At 31.2% G+C, this 20245-nt stretch overlaps 2 protein-coding genes across 2 annotated transcripts; one reads left to right on the top strand and one right to left on the bottom strand.

The window, feature by feature from the left end:
* Positions 1 to 464: 464 nt before the first annotated feature.
* LOC126682799 (glycerate dehydrogenase) lies at positions 465 to 3407 on the top strand. Its single transcript, XM_050378565.2, has 13 exons — positions 465 to 656; positions 739 to 822; positions 1047 to 1187; positions 1614 to 1735; positions 1822 to 1903; positions 1999 to 2071; positions 2152 to 2243; positions 2332 to 2406; positions 2491 to 2598; positions 2692 to 2769; positions 2873 to 2917; positions 3011 to 3125; positions 3227 to 3407. Exons 1-13 carry the CDS (start codon positions 534 to 536, stop codon positions 3247 to 3249), a joined length of 1161 nt encoding a protein of 386 aa, XP_050234522.1. The 5' UTR covers positions 465 to 533; the 3' UTR covers positions 3250 to 3407.
* A 370-nt stretch (positions 3408 to 3777) lies between these two features.
* On the bottom strand, positions 3778 to 7394 carry LOC126682798 (uncharacterized). The gene is made up of 13 exons (XM_050378564.2): positions 7221 to 7394; positions 6945 to 7082; positions 6595 to 6676; positions 6189 to 6265; positions 5935 to 6041; positions 5725 to 5854; positions 5491 to 5607; positions 5328 to 5410; positions 5063 to 5129; positions 4901 to 4979; positions 4520 to 4611; positions 4279 to 4422; positions 3778 to 4167 (listed from the first exon to the last, which is right to left on the bottom strand). Exons 1-13 carry the CDS (start codon positions 7329 to 7331, stop codon positions 4132 to 4134), a joined length of 1263 nt encoding a protein of 420 aa, XP_050234521.1. The 5' UTR covers positions 7332 to 7394; the 3' UTR covers positions 3778 to 4131.
* Positions 7395 to 20245: the final 12851 nt, after the last annotated feature.

Below are 20245 nucleotides of genomic sequence, written 5' to 3'. Positions count from 1 at the left end.
CCTTTTGAAAAAGGAAAAAATTATCAGAAATCACACAAAATAAATAAATAAAACAAGAAATCAAAATCATGGTAAGAGTTTGTCCATAAAGACCATAACAATTTGATTTATAGTCCAATCACACAAGGTCAATTATGTCATTTGACAAAAGAGATAAAAGCCATCTAACATGTCATCCTTAAGGAATGCCAAGTCACCATTATCTTATACAAAATGGAAGGTCCCAAAAACTCCAAATTTCCCACCACAAAAGCCATCCTCTATCTCAACAAACTAAATCCAGTGGTCAACCACTCCACCACATTATCATACACCCTTCAAAATCTACCATCCAATTCAGGTCCAAGTCAAAATCAATCAAACAAAACCAATCTTATTGGTAAAATACTATCTAGTAAACTGTGTCCATATGTACAGCATAATTGCTCACATTTTATTACCAGAAATTTAAAAAGGCCGTGTTTTCTTGTCCTGCTAGTAGTGTAGTGTACACTTAGCAGTTCTTGTCTGAGCTCATTTTTTCTTGTTAAGCTATGGCAAAACCTGTTCAAATTGAAGTTTGGAACCCTAATGGGAAATACAGAGTCGTTAGCACTAAGCCTATGCCGGGAACTCGCTGGATCAATCTCTTGATCGAGCAAGGTTGCAGAGTCGAGGTACAAATTTCTTCTTCTTTATAAACTTTATTTTGTATGGTATATTTTTTTATTATGTTAATTTGATGAGTGTTTTGATTAGATATGCACTGAGAAGAAAACTATACTATCTGTTGAAGATATTATTGCTTTGATTGGTGATAAGTGTGATGGAGTCATTGGTCAGGTAATTTTAGCTTTCTGTTTTTTTTTATCATGTTTATAGAACGAATAATTATACAACGTAACGGTTGCCACACTATTCGTGCAACAAACCAATTTGGGCTTTGTTGGCGTGTAAAAATGACGTGACAAAACTGTTGCATTGATGAATACTATAGAATTGGGTTTATGAATTTTGATTTTGTTGGGCTTATCGAGGGTGGAATTTTTGTGTGAATTGTGATTCAGTTGACGGAAGATTGGGGAGAGACTTTATTTTCAGCTTTGAGCAAAGCTGGAGGGAAAGCTTTCAGTAACATGGCAGTTGGTTATAACAATGTTGATGTTAATGCTGCTAATAAGTATGGTGTTGCTGTTGGAAACACTCCTGTAAGCTCCATATTTTTTTCCCCTCTTTTTCGATTACTTTTTTCTAGTTTCATTATATGCTAACCTATGCCTTGACTCTTGAGTTGAATGACTAGTGGTACTGTAGTCTACGTTGCACGGAAACGGAAATGTTGAAAAAGAAAACGGTACAATAATACCTTTTTTTTATAAGAGTTGGGTGGTAAATATGAATTTTGGAGTTACATGAGTGTTTTCGGAAATGAAAATGAGAAGTTGAAACGTAAAACTCAATAAGTTTCCGTGCAACATAGGTGATAGTTATACCAATTGGATGTAGCTCAATTGCTACTGGATTCGTCTACTTCTGTTAGGGTCTCGTGTCTGTTTCTATTAGCCGAAGAAGCAAAAGAGAGTCTTTTGAGGACATTGAATATTGACATATCTGCAATCCTACTTTTTTCTTAGGGAGTTCTTACAGAGACAACTGCTGAGTTGGCTGCTTCGCTTTCTTTAGCAGCAGCGAGAAGAATAGTTGAAGCTGATGAGTTCATGAGGGCGGGCCTGTATGATGGATGGCTTCCTAATCTGTATGTCCTGCAATTACTGCTTGCTAAACAAATGTATCAGATGAAATGTGGACTCAATTGGATAATTTTTCTTTGTCTTGCACTAGATATGTGGGGAACTTGCTCAAAGGACAGACTGTAGGTGTCATTGGCGCTGGTCGTATTGGATCTGCTTATGCTAGAATGATGGTAATCTATCTATAAATAGACTCTGAAACGCGTAAAGACTTGAATACTTGCTGTCATGTTAAAGAAGCTAATTGGTTTTCTTTGCATTGTATCAGATTGAAGGGTTCAAAATGAATCTAATTTACTTCGATCTTTACCAGGCCACACGCTTAGAGAAGTTTGTTACAGGCATGCTGCTGCAACCAGACATTTAAATGAGTAGCTTGCAACTCTTATTTGCTTATACTAATGTGATTTTACAACTGCAGCATATGGTGCATTCTTAAAAGCCAATGGAGAGCAACCCGTTACGTGGAGAAGAGCCTCTAGCATGGATGAGGTGCTTCGCGAGGCGGATGTGGTGAGAAACTAACATGTTTTTTTGTTGGTTTTGTATATAAAGTCTAGCTGGAAACTGCATATCTTCCGGTTTTTTTTTGCTTGTGTAGATAAGTCTTCACCCAATCTTAGATAAGACAACATATCATTTGATCAACAAAGAAAGGCTTGCAACAATGAAGAAGGTATAACTTTTATCGATTTTTTTTAATCATCTTTTGACAGGAAGTTATCAGAAGTGGTAAGTGTTTCTCAATCTTTGTTTTCAGGATGCAATTCTAGTTAACTGTAGTAGAGGTCCAGTGGTCGATGAAGTTGCACTTGTGGAGCATTTGAAACAAAATCCTATGTTTCGAGTCGGTCTCGATGTCTTTGAGGTAAGTAAAAGATCATATCATCTTGCAAATTACAACCTTGGTTGCATACAAACCACACTAAGTTCGCATATATCATTGCGTTCTTTGTGTTAGGATGAACCTTACATGAAGCCTGGGCTTGCCGATATGAAGAATGCCATTGTAGTACCTCATATTGCTTCTGCTTCCAAGGTAAATTACATACGATATTCGTCGCAAGAAAATATTATATCAATTTTTTTTATTCTGTATCAATCAGAATATATAAAACGTTCTGGTTTGTGGGTGTTTGCAGTGGACTCGTGAAGGAATGGCAACTCTAGCTGCCCTAAATGTGCTGGTATGTTAAGAAACTTGCATGTTAAACTTGCAAATGAATTAATGTTTAACTCGACATAATAAACTAACTTAAATAAACAATCTGATATTTTAGGGAAAGATTAAAGGATACCCAATGTGGGGCAACCCAAATCAGGTAGAACCATTCCTGGATGAAAACGTTCCGCCACCGGCTGCAGCTCCGAGTATTGTCAATGCAAAGGCCTTGGGTATAATTTTGTTTTGTGTTTTCAAATGTTCCCTTATCCCTTATCCATGTCTAGAACTGAATCTCTTAACTGAGCTTCTGAATTACCTTGTTTTATTACAGGTTTACCTGTGTCAAAACTATGAAGCTTGAAAGGATGATCAGTGGTTCATATTCAATCCAAATGAGTATTGGTGTGTGGGCTTAAGCTAGATTTCATTTCTCTTCAGGAGTATAAACTGTCATGTAAAAATAAATTACTATGAAAGTAATATAAGCATCAATGTTATGTTTTTTTTTTCTCTCTGTATGATGTTGCAATTACTGGGTTCAAAATTTCTTGAATCATAATCCAAACAGCTTGCAGGATTAGACATAATTGTGGCCTCATCAAATGTTTATTTAGGAAATAATCAAAGTTAAGGCGTGAAGTTTGAAAATGGAAATGCTGAAAGGAAAATATCGAAAGGAAAACGCCTAATATAAAAAATGGAGAAATGATCTATTTTACAAAAAGAGGTTATAAGTATATAGATTTTAGAAGTTTCAGAATTATTTTCAAAAATGAAAAATGAAATACCGAAATATAGGATTCAAGAAGTCGTCGTGCAACATAAAAATTAAGTTAAACTAGACAAAGTTCAAATATTGTAGAGTTGACAATTGTAAGAGGGTAGATAATGGTAGGGATAGCAATTCAGTTATAACTTAAGTGTATGCATACACTATATAAGAATAGATTAGAGGTAAATTAAAGGAGCTAGCCAAGATTCAAGTTATAACTACATGATTTTGCAGAGAATACTAGCAATCTTGTGAATCAGTAGCCTTCAGAGTATCATTTGGATCACACTTCTTGCGTAAGCTTTTTTGTTCAAATCTGTGTTGCAATAATGGCATTGCAGAGTGATGATTCAAACCTCAACTCTGCTTAAACAATAGCTTTCATATCTTTTTCTCCTCTTGCCACTTGTAACTGCAAAACCTGAAGATACTTCAACCTGTGCTAACCAACCGTGATATAATAATCATCGTTGTATGAAGAACGAAACAATCGAATGAATCTGTTGAACAAGTGAGGGAGCAAGTAATTAGTATGGTGTATTAACTGTCTTGGGCAGTTCAATTTGCATATCAAATATAGAAATGCTAGTATTAATGGTTGACACACTTACTATGTTGTTTTCAGGTTTCTTCAAGTAAAATCCTTGAATGGCGATAATAGCTACGTTTGAAGTTACGAGAATAAATATACTTAAAGAATGTTTTCCTATCCACTCTAATGGTAATGTCACGTATCGGTAACCATATACATCTACCTATAGCAGAGAAAAAAGACAAATATTGTATATCACCATGTTAGATTTTGCTGACAAATAAAAGACTCATGATTAGCTCTTAATAGTATGAACTCACCAACAAGTATAAAGCACAAAAAGTGATTCCTGCTAAAGAAGAAGTAATTAGCATATAGCTAATCGTATACAGAGATTTATTCACAGGGATGCCTGCAAAAGAAAGAACAGGACTTGTAAGTTGGCCACAGGATTTTCTAGTATACTACGAAGATGCTATGTTGCAAGAAAACTTGTCGAGTCCTATGTTTCAACATTTTGTTTCTGAAACTATGTAACTTTCTATTTATAATATTTTTTGTAAAAGGATAGTTTTTTCAGCGTTTTCTGTTCCAACGTTTTTATTCCCTACAACATAGCAAAGATCGAATACTTCCAGTATTGTTGTCTTCATTACTGAAGAGTCTGAATCTTAATTAAACACAAGTTATGAAGAGCATACCTATGATGGCAAGGATCGACCCAAGAAGAAGAAGTGAAGCTGAGAATAAGGACCAGCTTTCAATACGCCCCTTGTGATCCTGCAAATCATCATTCTTTTTTATCATCATACCTCAAATATTTCTGGGTAAAACAACTAAGAAGAGAGCGAAGAATGCATCACCTGTATGTGAGCAAGAACGTGCCCGCATTGAAGTCCAATTATGCTGGTTATTGCAGCTGTTAAGGAGCTGTGATTATGAAGTAATAAAACAGCAAATCACCAAATTGTCAGAAGTAGCCCAGAGATCATAATTGAATATATGAAATTTTTTCAGCTATGTCGGTATTTCCTATTTTCTAGACTATTAAACATTATGTAACTCAGCTTCTAGATCACATGTCACCAAGAAAGTTTAGATAAAAAGGAGTTATGATCGGTCAGTCACCTTAGAAGTCCTTCAGGATCAAAAGGCGCATGGCACCACGAAGGCGAATCCTCTGAAACGTGGCCTTTTGTCATGTTACATTCCTATAAAGTGAAAAATTTATCAGGGACCAGAAAATTGCAGACTGAGAGACAGATTGCATGAAAAGACCAACTGTCCATACCTTCAGGTTTCTGTGAACAGGTTTCGTATATAGGTGATCAATACCAAGAATGTAGCGATCAATCATTGCAGCTGAATTGCATGCAGGTCCAAGATCACCTCTCACTGAACATTTGACCTGTGAAAAGTACAGCAGAAATATGATTTCCAAGAATCAAACCGCAAGTCTGAATTGACGCTAACACCTCTTATCTCCAATAACATTCTACTCTAAGATGTTCGGACAAGCTCTTACCAAATAAACACTGCTGCCATTGGTTGGAAGCACAGAAGAAGCTGTGTTGGACACTTCAAATTCCCAATCTGGAACATATATCCCATATAATAATCCCAAGTAAATTGCAGTCAATGAAAATGCCACAATCCTAAAAAAAGCAGAATTTTTCTTCATTAGTGAAATATGAAAAGAATTCATTAGATATTCTCTAGCTTAGTGAAATCTTACCAATGCAAATAATAATTCTTGAAGAAACCTACTTCTCTCTGCGTCTGGACTCGACGTGAAAGCCAAATCTCACATAAAGCCGCAGCAATGTATCCAATAGATATTCTCTGGCTTGAATGACATCAAAATCAAGTTTAATAATGCATATATTTGATATGGATAAGAAAAAGTTCACTAGCTATAGCTTTGGAATTAAGTCCTACTTAATCCTGAGAATGCACAGACCAAAGGAACTTTCACTACTAGTTTATTACCTGCAGAATGCCAAGCCAGCGTATTCTTTCAATGTCAACACCATAAGTCAAGGAATTAATCCCATGAAAATAACCACCTGAAATAAAATGAGCTTATTCAACTGATTAATCGACAGAGAACAAGACACGAATCCCAGGTAAGTTATCGGAGGGTGAGCCTTGGCACAACAGAAAAGCTGCTATGTTGGTGTTGTTCTTCTACCCCTTCCAGTATCATTAACCTCTCTTGATCGTCTCATCCCTTCATTTTCTGGTTCCACCGGGTTACAAACTCACGGAAGCAGCCTCTTGGCAAAATGCAAGGGGAAGGCTGCTTAGAGACGCGCCTTCTCTGCAATAGCGGAAGTACTTTGTGCACGGGATGAACCCTTTTACGATTATAATGATGAGAAGTTAATGAGATTACCTTGAAGAAAAACACCGAGAAGGAACAGTTTTACTGCCCTAACAACTGCTTTCCTTGTTGCATCTACTTGGTTAGGTACTTTCTGAAAATGAATATAACAAGAACACAACATTCAATTCAAATGTTCTACTCACATGAGTTACCATATGATGACACAAAACAGAAATTACTGCTCAAACCAAAATTAATAATCAATCAAATATCAACATAAACGAGGGAACTAAAGAGCTCCAATGCCCCTAACCTTGCTAATCAATCAAATATCATGGCAAGGATTTCCCCGTAAACGAACATTAACAGTAATCAAAAACAAAGAAAAGTAAACAGTAAACATAATTGAGGAGAAGTACCTTATAGACAAGAGCAAGAGAAACACCAGCAATGAAAAGAAAGAAGGGCATAACAAAATCTGCCAAGTGAAGGCCATTCCAGGGCGTATGAGCTATTATTGGAAATATGGAGCCTCCATAATCAACCAGCATCATCAGCTAAAAACCATCATTTCATACCATCATCAGTACACAAACATTTCAAGAAAACAAGAAACACACATATACAGTCAATCAAGAAACAAGAAACCAAACAAAGCGTAATTCAGAAGATGAAGAACAAGAAGAAGAGCTCACGAAGACGCAGAGGCCACGAAAAACATCGAGAGAGGAGACACGTGGGGGTTTAACATTGGACAGAGGAGGTCCTTGAAGAAGCAGTAAGGGATGACGATGAAAATCTGCCATTTTATGGAGAAGAGTAGTAAGAGAGAAGCTCAAAACCAAGAAAGGAAAAGGCTGGCTCGTGTAGTTAGTTTCTTTTCGTATAATAAATCAAAGAGGAGATTTGTATTTGGGCGGTATAGTAGAGACTATTACATGTCAGGAGATGATTTGGTAGAACAAGAGTTGCAGCTATGGTTATTATGCTTTGGAATTTTTCTGTTGAAGAACACAGCCAAGACCACAAGTGGGACACATTTTGACTACACTATAATTTCTTTTTTTGATAAACAAGTATACTTTGAATTAATATTCTATATAGGATAGAACAACTCTCTCTCTCTAAACAAAAAAAAAAAATCTCTCACTTCTCTCTAAAGACCTCTTATCAAAACCTTATGCTTGAGGAGGTGATTTTCCGGTCCTCCATTTTTTACTTCTTATTTCTTTACTTTTCTAACCCTTTATTCAATAAATCCCTTCTTTTGGAGCTTTTTTATGGTTGAATTAATTTTTTAGGATAGTTTTTCTTGTTGCATGTCGGATTTTTGGATTATTTCAAAGATCTTTAGTGTTTGTTGGAGCTTTATCTTTAAACTTTGATGATCCAAGAAGTTTTGATGTGGCTATGGTGTTTATTTGTTCTATCTTTGTTGGGACTTGTTGAAGATGCGAATGAAGGTAGGGAGCAAGCGAGTTCAAAGGCGAAATCGGACGAGGTCATGGATCTAACCCCGCTCTCTTGAAAAATTCAAGTGCTAGGTTAAGCGGACTACGGCTTAGACTATGTTTTTTTGATTATTTTTTGCTTGTTTTTATAAATTTTATGTGTATTTTTGATTTTGTCTTTGGGTTGCATTTTGAAAGTTCATATGTTAAATTCTTATAATATGACTTTCACACCATGTAAGCTTTCAACATATCAATCTATCTTCTAGCTCTGGAAAAAAAAATTAATATTCTATATATACCATTATTTATAACTTTTTGAACTTGAGGTCCATTAATCAATGTATATCTATACTATATATAAAAGCACGGATGGGGGGGGGGACATGCACTTTTACTTAATAGCCCTTTCTAATTTATTACCAATTCATCATTTAATGAGAGGTTTTATGGTAATTAACAATTCTAACCTTTATAATTAACAGCCAACAATAATTGTGCGTAAGTCTAAATATTTTCACAATCCTAACACAATTACAATTGTGATTGGTAACGTATTACAATCCTAATATGCCACTAATTTCTCTAACTTTTTTTGTTGTTGCAATTTTGCAAGTTTGAGTTGTAATAAAAAAATATAGTAGTTTTTTTGGCCCTCAATACTATGAACGTCAGTGGGGTGTTAATGATTTTATTAGGCTATTTAATAAAACAATAAACAATAATTTTAGACATGTTAATGTGAAATTATTATAAATATATTTGTTTAATATAAAAAATTCCAATAATTCATCAAACAAATTCCAATAGTTATTAATAAAAAATATTTTTAATTTCAAAGAATATATATAAAATAAACTTTATAAATTTAAAAATCTTAAAATAAATGTAATTTGAATTAAATCTCCAACATAATTAAGTTAAATTTTATGTTGGTTATAAATTAAACAAATTTGTATAATTATAATAAAATTTAATTAATACATAAATTGATAAGGCACACCACGAGCCACGTGCGTAACACGTAATGCAAAACTAGTTATATAAAAAATTATTAATCAATGTATCATATTTTAAATCTGTTCACTCCTGTATTACTTTTCATAAAGCTTGTAATCTACCATCACTTGTTCATGTTCAGAAGAACTCATAGTAATATATTATATAAATAATAAAATCTGTTATTTATAATTGGTAGCTCATATTATAAATATTATTTCTTTGTAAAATTTATTCAGTTGTTGATATGCTAAATAATAATTTTTTTATATATTATAATTAATTAAATAGAGAAATAATTAGAAATATTTTTTATAAAAAAACTAAGTTAAAAAGTTAAAATAGAATTGTTAATATATTATTTTTTATATTTATTTTATAACTTTTTTTGGAGCTACTCTGTTTTTAATATAGCAGTTTTTGATTTTATATTATTTAAAAATAAGTAAACTGTTTAACTGTTGAGACAAATATTTTAAAAAAATTCATATCAATGGTTGTTTGAGGTTAAAAACTTTAACATACAACACTACTTATAGATGATTTCTATGGTTATTTTAATTTTTTATAAAATAAAAATTACTTTACTCAATTATATCATTAAATATTCATCACTTTAATTGAATGTTTAAATAGTCTTTAGAAGTACAATAAACAACTCTTATTTAACCACCAAATAATTCTTATTGAACCACTGAACAACTGAATAAAATAAACAAAACGTCTATTATATTTGATTTATCTTACTTGAATCTAGCTTGGATCCAGTGAATGCAACCATAAAGTGACATAGCTCTATTCTTTTATGATTCTTGCGTTATTATTTTTTTCCTTTATTTATTCCAAAGCCTCTGTATTTTAACATTTTTATTTAGAAAATCTGTTTTAAAAAATTTATCTTTTTATTCTTTTTACTTATCATTTTTGCTTTGATACCCTTTTTCCTGTTTTTTCAGTTTTTCTATTTGTAATTTTTTTTCTACTAAAAAAATAATATAAAAATCATAAAAATGACAAATAGAAAAACCTAAAAGATAACATGTTTGAGGTATTATGAACTTTCTCAACAAAAATAATAAAGTATAGAAACCTCAAAATGAGTTTTGTCTTTTTTTCTTTCATTATTCTTATGTTTTTAACACTATTCTTCTACAGATGGAGTGATTCGTTAAGTTAGGGATTATATGTGAAAATTATATAAACTTAGGAATTAATATTATTATTTTTTGTGCGAAAGGGCCACCTAATTTGTCCTTTCAGAACAAGGGTCTAAGAGTAATTTTACCGGCTACTAGAATAATCTAAAAATCTAAGATCCATGCAATGTAGTAACAATTTATTTTCAGAAAAAAAATAATTATCGCTTTTTTGAAAGTAGATTAACCTTTTATATATATAATTTTTTAGAATTATCCTCTCTAATATTTTAATTACATTTAAAGGAAACCCCCTTACGGGGGAAGTTTCTGTTATTTAATAACTAAATAACACTGGTCCAGAGCTTTTATCATATAGACTAGTAGAATACTGTTTAGTGATTTTAAATGATGTTAGAATAAATACTTATAAAATAATTGGTAATTTTATCTTAGTTTTATAGGTTGATTGTAGTTATCTTTTTAATTTTATAATTTATTATTTATTTTTAATTTTTCATTATTTTATGTTTTCAGCTAATATCTTATTAATTACCATATTTTAATTATTAATTAAAGAAAAAATAATTTTAATAATAAGTAAATTAATGTTTATTCAAATTGGTAATGATGTTTTATTAATTTTTAGGTAACGTATATAATAAAATTTTAAGTAAGAGAAACTTTTAATTTTTCATAAATGTTATTTTCTAAATTTTAATTGGTTTTATAAAAAATTGTAAACTTTAATAAAAAAATGAAAAATTTATTAAAACATCATTAAACAAATGAAAATAGTAAAATATTATTCATTAATCTATTAATTACCTCAGAGTAATATTATTTATAGTTTTTACATATTTAGAAATTATTGAATTTTAGATATTTTTTTCGGTAACATATCTAAATTAAATAAATTTAAAACTAACATTTAGTATGCACATAATTATGAACTGAAAATATATATAAAAAAAAATTAATTGGATGGACTTTTCTTAAAATTCTATATTACTTATTTCACCTAAGTGCTAAATTATCACAAATTAAACTAAAAGACTAAAATTTTAGTCTATTTTGTCATCAACTGGATCTTATTAATTAAGAGTTGAATATAATTAATATTGACTTTAAAATAATAAACTAAAAATTGATACTTTTTTATTCACGGACATTATAACACTAGTTTTGATGAATATATAAATCTAAATTATGAATATATAAATTTATTTTGTTAAAAATAAATGAATGTTAATTATCTTCTATAAAAAGTTAATAGTAACGTAAAGATATGACAAAACATTCTGTTAGAACATCCAAAATTCCAAACACAAAATGCAAGCAACCTATTTACTTTTAACTTTTCCTCTTAACAAACTAATCTTAAAGCTCCGAAGTTCACTCAAACTATCTCCACGTTATGTTCATTATCTTCCATTTTTGCTTATTTTTCGCATTGCAAAAAACTCCAGCAATTGATGAAATTATGAAATAAACAAAAGAATTGATCCTAAAACACGTAAAAAATTAACAAGAAAAAGAAAAAATTACAACTTACAAAAATGCAGAGGCCCCGGAAGACATCGAGAGAGGCGATACGGCCGGTGCCGCCGTTATTTCTTCTCTTAACGGTGGTCATCGGAAGATGGTCATCGATCTGTAATAAGCCATAACCTGCAGCCATTTTTATTAAAAGCAAAGTAATGTGAGACACAAAATGAATATCAATATTTATATCCGAATTTTGTGAGGGGAAATAATGGGCTTTTGTTAGTGGCGAAGGGACATAATAGGCAGAAGGGTAAATGTTGGAATTAAATGGAAGAATGTGAAGATGACATTGATACGTCTATCGCACTACCCGATTGTCGTGGGGTAGATAATGAAGTACGTTACGTGGTATGATTAGGTTTCAATTTGAGAGCTAGTGAGTTTTTCATTAACTAATATATCCCATCACTCTTCAATCTTATTTTTGTGAGCACATGGCCTTTTATCCTTCTACTATAATTCATTAATTTATTAGACAGTCGACTTCAGAACTGTGAGATTTTAAATTTAACTCGAACTGTTAGTTTAATATATTAAAATTTACGGTGAATTAATATATTAAGAATAATTATACAATACAATGGTTATATCACGTCATTCGCGTAAAAAATCAATAAAATTTTAGCCATGTGCTAATATTTAATAATGAAAAAATAAATAATAATTAAAATTCTCTATCAAATACTCATTAATTCGTTTTAAAAATAACGCGAAGCAACAATTTAATGGGATAAACACTCATATAACAATTAAGATTGAAAAAGTGGAGAAATTTTTAGGTAGACTCGGTCCATCACGTCATCCGTGGACTAAGCCTATAATATAATGACACGTCATTAAAATGATGACAATTTTATAATATTACTATTCAAATGTGTAAATAAGTAATAAACGAATTTACAAGATTGCCATCATTTTAATGACGTGTTATTATGTTATAGGCTTGACGTGGTGGACTGAGTCTACCTAATAATCTCTCTACAAAAGTGTTGCATTTATTGAATTACCATTCTAATATAATTTGAAAAAAGTTGTTTTTGCTAATTTGGAAAATGTTCTAACTTGGATAAGTGAAATATATTGCTCAAAATGGTGGATGATTATTTCCTATATTATGTAAATTTCATTCAATGGTCAATCCTAATTAGTGTAGAAAAAATATATATATTAAATAAAATCCTTATAGTACGAAATAAAAATTCAATAATTCAAAATGATCCAAAATAATTTAAACATATTTACCGTGTTTATCAATTCTAATAGAGTTTTTTGTTGTCTTGTCAATTATAGTATTGATTTGAAGGATTTTGTACCCATCATAGCTAAGTCTTTCTATGATCTTGCTTGGTTATATGGATTAGCTAATTAAAGAAAGATATAACTTTTAGGAAAATAATAACAATTTTTTTATTGGATTAGAATTTTGTCAAGTTCATTTTATCTTGAGGGGTCATATTAAATAAATCTACATTATTTATTATTAAATGGATGGTATAAATAAAAAAGTACAACTTTAATTAAATTGATCTACACCATCCAATTTACAAATGATGTTGTTGATCGTGAACATGACCCACTCAAATTGAAATGAAATCGAAAAAATCCTAATCCTTTTATGCTTAGTTTATTTTGTACCTCCAATTATTTTCGAACTTTCCTTTTAATAAGATTTAGCCAACTTAAGAATTTTTTTCATTAAAAACTGATAAATCACTGAAAATAGGGTAGTAATTTACTAGAGATTTGGAATCTGAAAACAGATAACACGGCTAGAAATAACGCCAAAAGAGATTTTTCGAATGCTCACTCTGATCCTCAAGTAATTATTTAGTGAAGAAGATGAGTAATACAAGAAGAAAAAGATTAGAGATAAAAAATGAGCATCTTACAGTTTAAGGATAAAGTGGTCTATATAGTGTATTTCTTCTTCTCCACTCGTGCTTCCTATGGTGAGATGTCCCTCTTCTTTGTAGGCTTAGCTGACTTTTTTATTTGGTGAGTGGAGCGTGGATGCCGCAATATGTGTATTTTCTTCTCTCAGGAAATCTTAAGTGGTTTTCTTGACTAATGTAACACTCCTTTCTTTCTTTATGAGAAATCTCCTATATGCCTCAATGCCAGCATTTTTCTCGGTGTTGGTTCGGGATGAGATATAAGCAATCCCAGATTAAGAGAGTGTTCAGTTGGGATTGAAATCCTCATGGGCCAATTGGCTTGTTATTTTTATATTGCTGAAAATTTCATGAGCTTATGGGCCTGGTTATCTCTATATTGCTAGAATTAGGCACAAATAAATTTTCAAAGGTTTTTTCGCCCCTACTGAATTATTATTAGTCCCCCAAAAGCTACGTATATTTATATCCGAGGTAGGGGTGTTGCTATGCTTAGTTATTGTATTCTTATTGTAAGGATTTATTGAATCCGGTATTAAATGTATATTCCTTTGATTGGGAATGAGGGTTGTGATGTTTTTTGGTAATACTGAGCTGTAGGAAAATATTATATCTTTCTTCCCTTTTTAGTCCGTAACTTTTTCTCGACCTTTGTAAAAAAAAAAATTAATATCTTTATAGGTCTCCCTTTTCTGGCCCTGATTTAGGGTTAACTAACACTTGTTCTTACTTATTGCTTTATATGGTTGAATTTTCTTTCAAATTTTTCATTATTATATTTTTATTTGTAACTGGCGCCATAATTTTGGTTTCCTTTCCGGCTTTGTCACTTTAATTTTTCTTTAACTTTTTTATTTTTCCTTTTTTTCTCCCATAAAATGGTCGTTTTGTTTTACCTTTCTTTATTCCATCCTCTTTGAATTATTTCTTTTTCTGATTTCTGCACACTCTGTTTAAAATAATGTTGAGTTTCTGTTATTTCAAACTCTCAATCGAGAGTGAATCTTTGTGATAGTCGGTTGTAAATTTTTTTTCTTTTTTTTTCTCCTTGTCGAGTGTTTGACTCCTTTTCCAACATGATTCTTTTTCGGTGACTCGACAGATTGGTTGTTTAAGGATCACAACTTTTTCCGAAAAACTAATTCTCGTTGCTGCATTTCTAGTATTCTCTCTTGGAGATTATATTTCGCTTAGCATTTCTTGTTAGGACATTTTATCTTCCTTAGCACGACTCTTCAGTCTTACGTCTCAAACCCACCATCCAGGGTTTTATCTGGATGTAGTGGTGGGAGTGTATGAGGACTATGACGAGGATGGCGAAGGGAGGTTGTTCAGATGAGACAGCGCCTAGAGTTCGCCATTTTTCTCACATGATTTAGCATATTTCGTGGCTGATTATTCCCATACCTACAATTGAAGGTCAGTCACGATGAGAGTTAAGAAGTTTGTGGGATCTTTTCTGAGATAAATTTTGTTTCAGCGAAGAAACATTAAAGTTTCTTTGCTATAACTTATTTTGGTGTTGAGCTTTTCAGATTTAATTTAATTACTTTTCCTTTTTGTTTGTTAGGGTTTTTAGTTGTTCCTTGTTAATCTATTTCCTTTGTAATCGTTTAGCTTTTGCTACTTCTGTAAGGGATTCATTCCTGGCTTAAAGCCCTTGTAATATCTCTCTCTCTCTCTCTCTCTCTCTCTCTCTCTCTCTCTATCTATCTATATATATATATATATATATATATATATATATATATATATTAAATGAAGTTTTTGATAATATCTTATCTTGTGGATGTATGCTTTTCTCTTCAATGAGACTGTGATTGCAAACTTTTATTTCCTATTGTGTTTGATTATATTACAGTAAACATTTTGATGCTGTTTTTTTTTTCCGACTTTGATGTCTATGTAAATCCTTTCTTATGAAGAAGCATTATTTATTTTAATCTCTTATTTGAGTATTGTTCTGGGCTTGTGCCTTTCATGGATTTTCTATTTGTTCTGGGCTTGCGCCGTTGTATTTTCATGTGTTTTTGTTTTAAGTTTAATATTGTTTCCAGACTTGCGCTTTTTATGATTTCCTTATGCAATTGGGCTTATGCCTCTTGTGTTTTCCGATTCAATTCTGAAGTTTCAATGTATGAGCTTACTTTGCTCCTACTGGGTTATCACTGTTACATTTAGTTCCCAATAAAGGGTCTTGTTTCTTACATCGTGGCCTGTGTTGCGACTTTCTCTTGTAAGATTTGCACCTTTTATAAATTTACATTTTTCATCCCCTAAGAGTGGGATTTCCGCCCATTGTTTGTTTACATTGTTGTATTCGTTTTATGATTTTTTTGTAGGACGTAATATGTTTTGATATAACTTGTTTCTTGCAAAGTATATGCTTGTTTGGTTGTGGTATGTTGTTAAATTCTATCGGCAGAGCCACAAAAACACCGGGGGATTTGTTGATGGTCTCATCATCCGAATCAGAAGAACATGTAGAAGAATCAATTGAATTAGACATGACAGCTCGGATTTCACATTCAAAAATATGAACAACAAAAATTGATCCTTTAATTGAAATATTAAGATCACAATCAATTCTAGTAGCCTTTGTTGAAATTAAAATCGATATGAATCTATACGTTCTTTGCTAGTGATTGATGGATGAACCAAAACAACACTTCCAAATCTACCACCAAAAAAAGAAAAGAAGGCCTCTTCCCAAGCTATTAACGGAACACCAGAAATAGTAACCCATACAACACATTCTCTAGAAGAAAACAAACCATTCCAAGGAGCAAGATTAACAAAAAAAATATTATAACGAGGGGAACAAGATTTTGAACTGATTTGCATCTTCAAGATTGAAGAAATTAATAAGAACATAGGTCCTCCTAGTAATGAGGAGTCATAAAAAAATCCCTCAAATTTTTAGATAAGCAACAAAATTTTAATAAATCTGCCATAGCCTTAACTGAAATAATTACTGAATTCAAACCAAGCCTGTTTGTACCCGCAACTGGAATAAATTGATAATCTGTTTGTCAATAACATCGGCATAGGAGCGATTATCTCTGACAGATGGAATAAAATCACGTTTTTGATGACTGTGTTGAGAAGAACAACCAATTTTTGCATGAGTTTAGGGTTAGGGTTTGGAAATTTGGACATGAAAGCCCTAATATACATTGAACTAATGCAAATCCTGTTTAACCTATAAAGCATATCATCCAAATTCCAGTCGTGATCTAGGTAAAGAAAACCAAAGCTGCGTCTAGAACGATTGAACTTTTGAGCAATCGCTCTTTCTTGGATTAGGTATTTTGCAAACACATGTTGCAAATCAGAATAAAACAAATAAGAAGAGAAATTCTTGAAGTACATGACTAAGGCATGATGAGACTGGAAACTGGCAACGACAGTTGGGCGGGGGACAGTGGTTGCTGCTGGGGGACGGCGGAAGTCGGGTTAGAGGAGGGTTTAGGGTTTTTCTCTGTCATGTTATTAACAATTATGATTAATTAATTTATGTCAATTCTAACAAGTAGTTAATCAGACGTTGGAAACTATATTACAATGGTACATGGTATTATAACATATGCCTATCAAGTACCAATTCACCATAACTTCCGAAGAATCAACTCATTTGGATAAGCCTAAAATCAATGTCCTAAAAAGAATATTACTTTTTATATAAAGAGTCATAATCCGCAAAAAATATGACTGCCCAAATGTACTTCAATTATCTTAGGCTACTAAATAAAGTTATATTCTAATATAAATATTATACAAGAAAGTATTATAAAATCTAATCCTCCAAATTATATTAGATAATGCCCAAAATCTATCACTATATAAAAGTTTAGAGGTATTGTTTATTAAAATATTATCATTATTATTCTACAAGCTTTTAAGTTAAATGTAAAGTCTAGAATGACCTTATAGAATGCTCGTCGGCCAACTATCCTCCGATCAGCTTCCTAACCCTACTATTTTGCTGATTATTGTCTAGAAGTTAGAATCCATTAATAATTCGGCCTAGTGAAAAAAAGACAAAACCTTTACGGTTTATTATATTTTAAACCAAACCTTTTAATTTTTATAATAATAGCCAAATTGCATTTTTTCGTAATATAATAGCCCAATTGGTGGCAAAACTTGCAACAAAAAAATTCAAGTTTGGCTATTATTGCAAAAAATGTAATTTGGCTATTATTATAAAAATTAAAATGTTTAGTTTAAATTGCAACAAATCGTAGAGGCTTGGATTTGTTTTCTCGCTAATAAGCCTAATAATTAGGGCAACGTATTTTTTGATAACAAATTTTTTAGGTGTCCTCATATAGCTAAACCTTTCAAAATCAGCTAGTTTAGCATATTTTGAGATATTTGAAATCTTTTCTAGCCAATTGTGAACAGAACCAAAAAAGTTTCCATGTCACTCTCCTCGACGTGGCGGGTGACATGACAATTTTTTCGATTCAATTCGACGATGGCTACAAAATGTTTGAAATATCTTAAAATGTGTTAAACCAACCGATTTTGAAAAATTTAGCTATAATTGGCGGTGATACAAGTAAAGATTCGGTATTAAAAGAGATAGTCCTAATAATTTTTAAATATTTTCAGTCAATGGCTTCAAAATACAAATTACCTGTACATTTACCCATAAATTTTAGTTTTTTTTACAATCGAATAATATTTCATTAATAATAAAGAGCAGTTACAGGTGTACGAATTCAGAAAGGGTATAACCATTTCTAATGACCTAACATGAAACAAGATGTAAACCTTGATTCGCAGATCGCCTTATAAAATAAAATTAAAATTACATAGTTGCTCTAACACAATAAGATCCAATCCTATTTTGTCTAACAGAAGACTCACAAACTATTCATAAAAAAACAACAAATGTTTCATATAAAAAGAACACCAAAACTTTCAAAAAAGAAAGACAATCGCTGTAAAATAGTTATAAAAGACTAATATAACCTATAACGATTTCATCTTCAATCTTTAAAGGTCTTGATCCATCTCTGATTTTTTATTTGTATATATATTGAAATTGATGCGCATCATCATAGATTTACCAATCAAAATGAAAAAGATGAAAATGAGTCGGTCATTTATTTTATTCTAAAGTAATAAAAAAGAAATGGCTACTGCCAACGGCAAAAATAAACTATTAACGGCAGCCGAAGCGAAAAAAAAAACACTTGACGGCTGCAGTTTTTTATTTGAGAGAGAGAGAGAGAGGGGAGAGGATGATAATAGTGTTTGTATTTATTCACTTCATTGGTTTACCATAAATTTTAGTTAATATAAATATAATAAAGAAAACTGATTCTTGTAAAGTTAACCATAATAGAAATTAAGTTTTATATTTTTAATAAAATGGCCATACATAATCTACAAATTTTAGTTAAAACAGAATACAACTAAGGAATTAATTTTTGTAAAGTAAAAGATAATTAAAATTAATTAATTAAGTTTTCTATTTAATAAAATAAGTACAATTAGGTTTTGTTCACTTAATTTTGACTCTTACATTTCAACAACCGAGTTTAAAGTAACACGAAGGCATGGAGTCTCCAATTAATGGCAAAAGCAAACTTTGGAATGAGAAGTTGCTGAAAAGCATTCCATAATTAAGTATCTCTTTGCCCTTTGCATAACCTTTTTCTACAATCTATAGGACTTTTAATATGAAAAATCAATGTGCATGTACGAAATAGACCGTCAAATGGTAATGCATGTACGTGCAAGATGATCTCATGCAACATTTCAAAGTTTTATTTGAAATTGATAATGACAATTCTATAATTCGTAGTTTATGTTATATGTGATAATTAAATATAAGTAGTAGTTGGTGTTGTTTGAGGCGGAACCAGGGGCGGACAGAATTTTTTTAACAGGGACAGAAAAAAATTATCGCATAAAATATAACTACAATTAAAATTATACATTGTATAATGCATACATATACTCAGACTGGATAATTAGCATGTCTGTTAAAAATTTATAAAATTTATATTTTTTAAGATATTAAGAGGGTAATAATATAAAAATATAAATTTGATGACTATATTTAAAAAAAAGGGTTAATTTCATATAAAATCACCACCTTTGAACGAAATTGTAAAAATAACACGACTTTTAAAACGTAGCAATTCAGGGCACCATCTTTCATTTCTTTTCAAAAACAACATGAGCACATTTTTAGTGGCATTTTTGCTGACGTGGCATAACACGTGCCGCTCCCATTGAGTTTCCAAGTCAGCAAAATTTTATCTAAAAATGTGCCCATGTTATTTTTGAAAATAAATGAAAGGTGATGCCCTGAATTGACACGTTTTAAAGATCGTGTTATTTTTGAGAATTCGTCATATAATAACTACAAAGTCCACATATTGTTATTTGTTTAAAGACCGAACCAAACCATTAATCCGATCCAAACCAACCCGAAATTAATTTTGGTTTGGTTAAAATGGTTAAAATGGATTGGTTTGGTTTCAAATTATAAAAAAGTATGGTTTTTGATTTTGGTTTAGTTTCAACTAGTGGTTAACCGAACCGACAGAAAAACCGAAGTTTACAATAATATTATTTTTATTAATATTTATATATGTATAAATAAATATAAAATTTATTTATTGAAATATTGTGTTTTTTCCCATTTAATTCCCGTAAAATTACTTATTTCCTA

The sequence above is a fragment of the Mercurialis annua genome, linkage group LG5, assembly GCF_937616625.2.
Source record: "Mercurialis annua linkage group LG5, ddMerAnnu1.2, whole genome shotgun sequence".
In the NCBI taxonomy this organism is placed as follows: Eukaryota; Viridiplantae; Streptophyta; class Magnoliopsida; order Malpighiales; family Euphorbiaceae; genus Mercurialis; species Mercurialis annua.
Note: the sequence above shows the minus strand (reverse complement) of the source record. Positions and strands in the feature narration are given on the sequence as shown.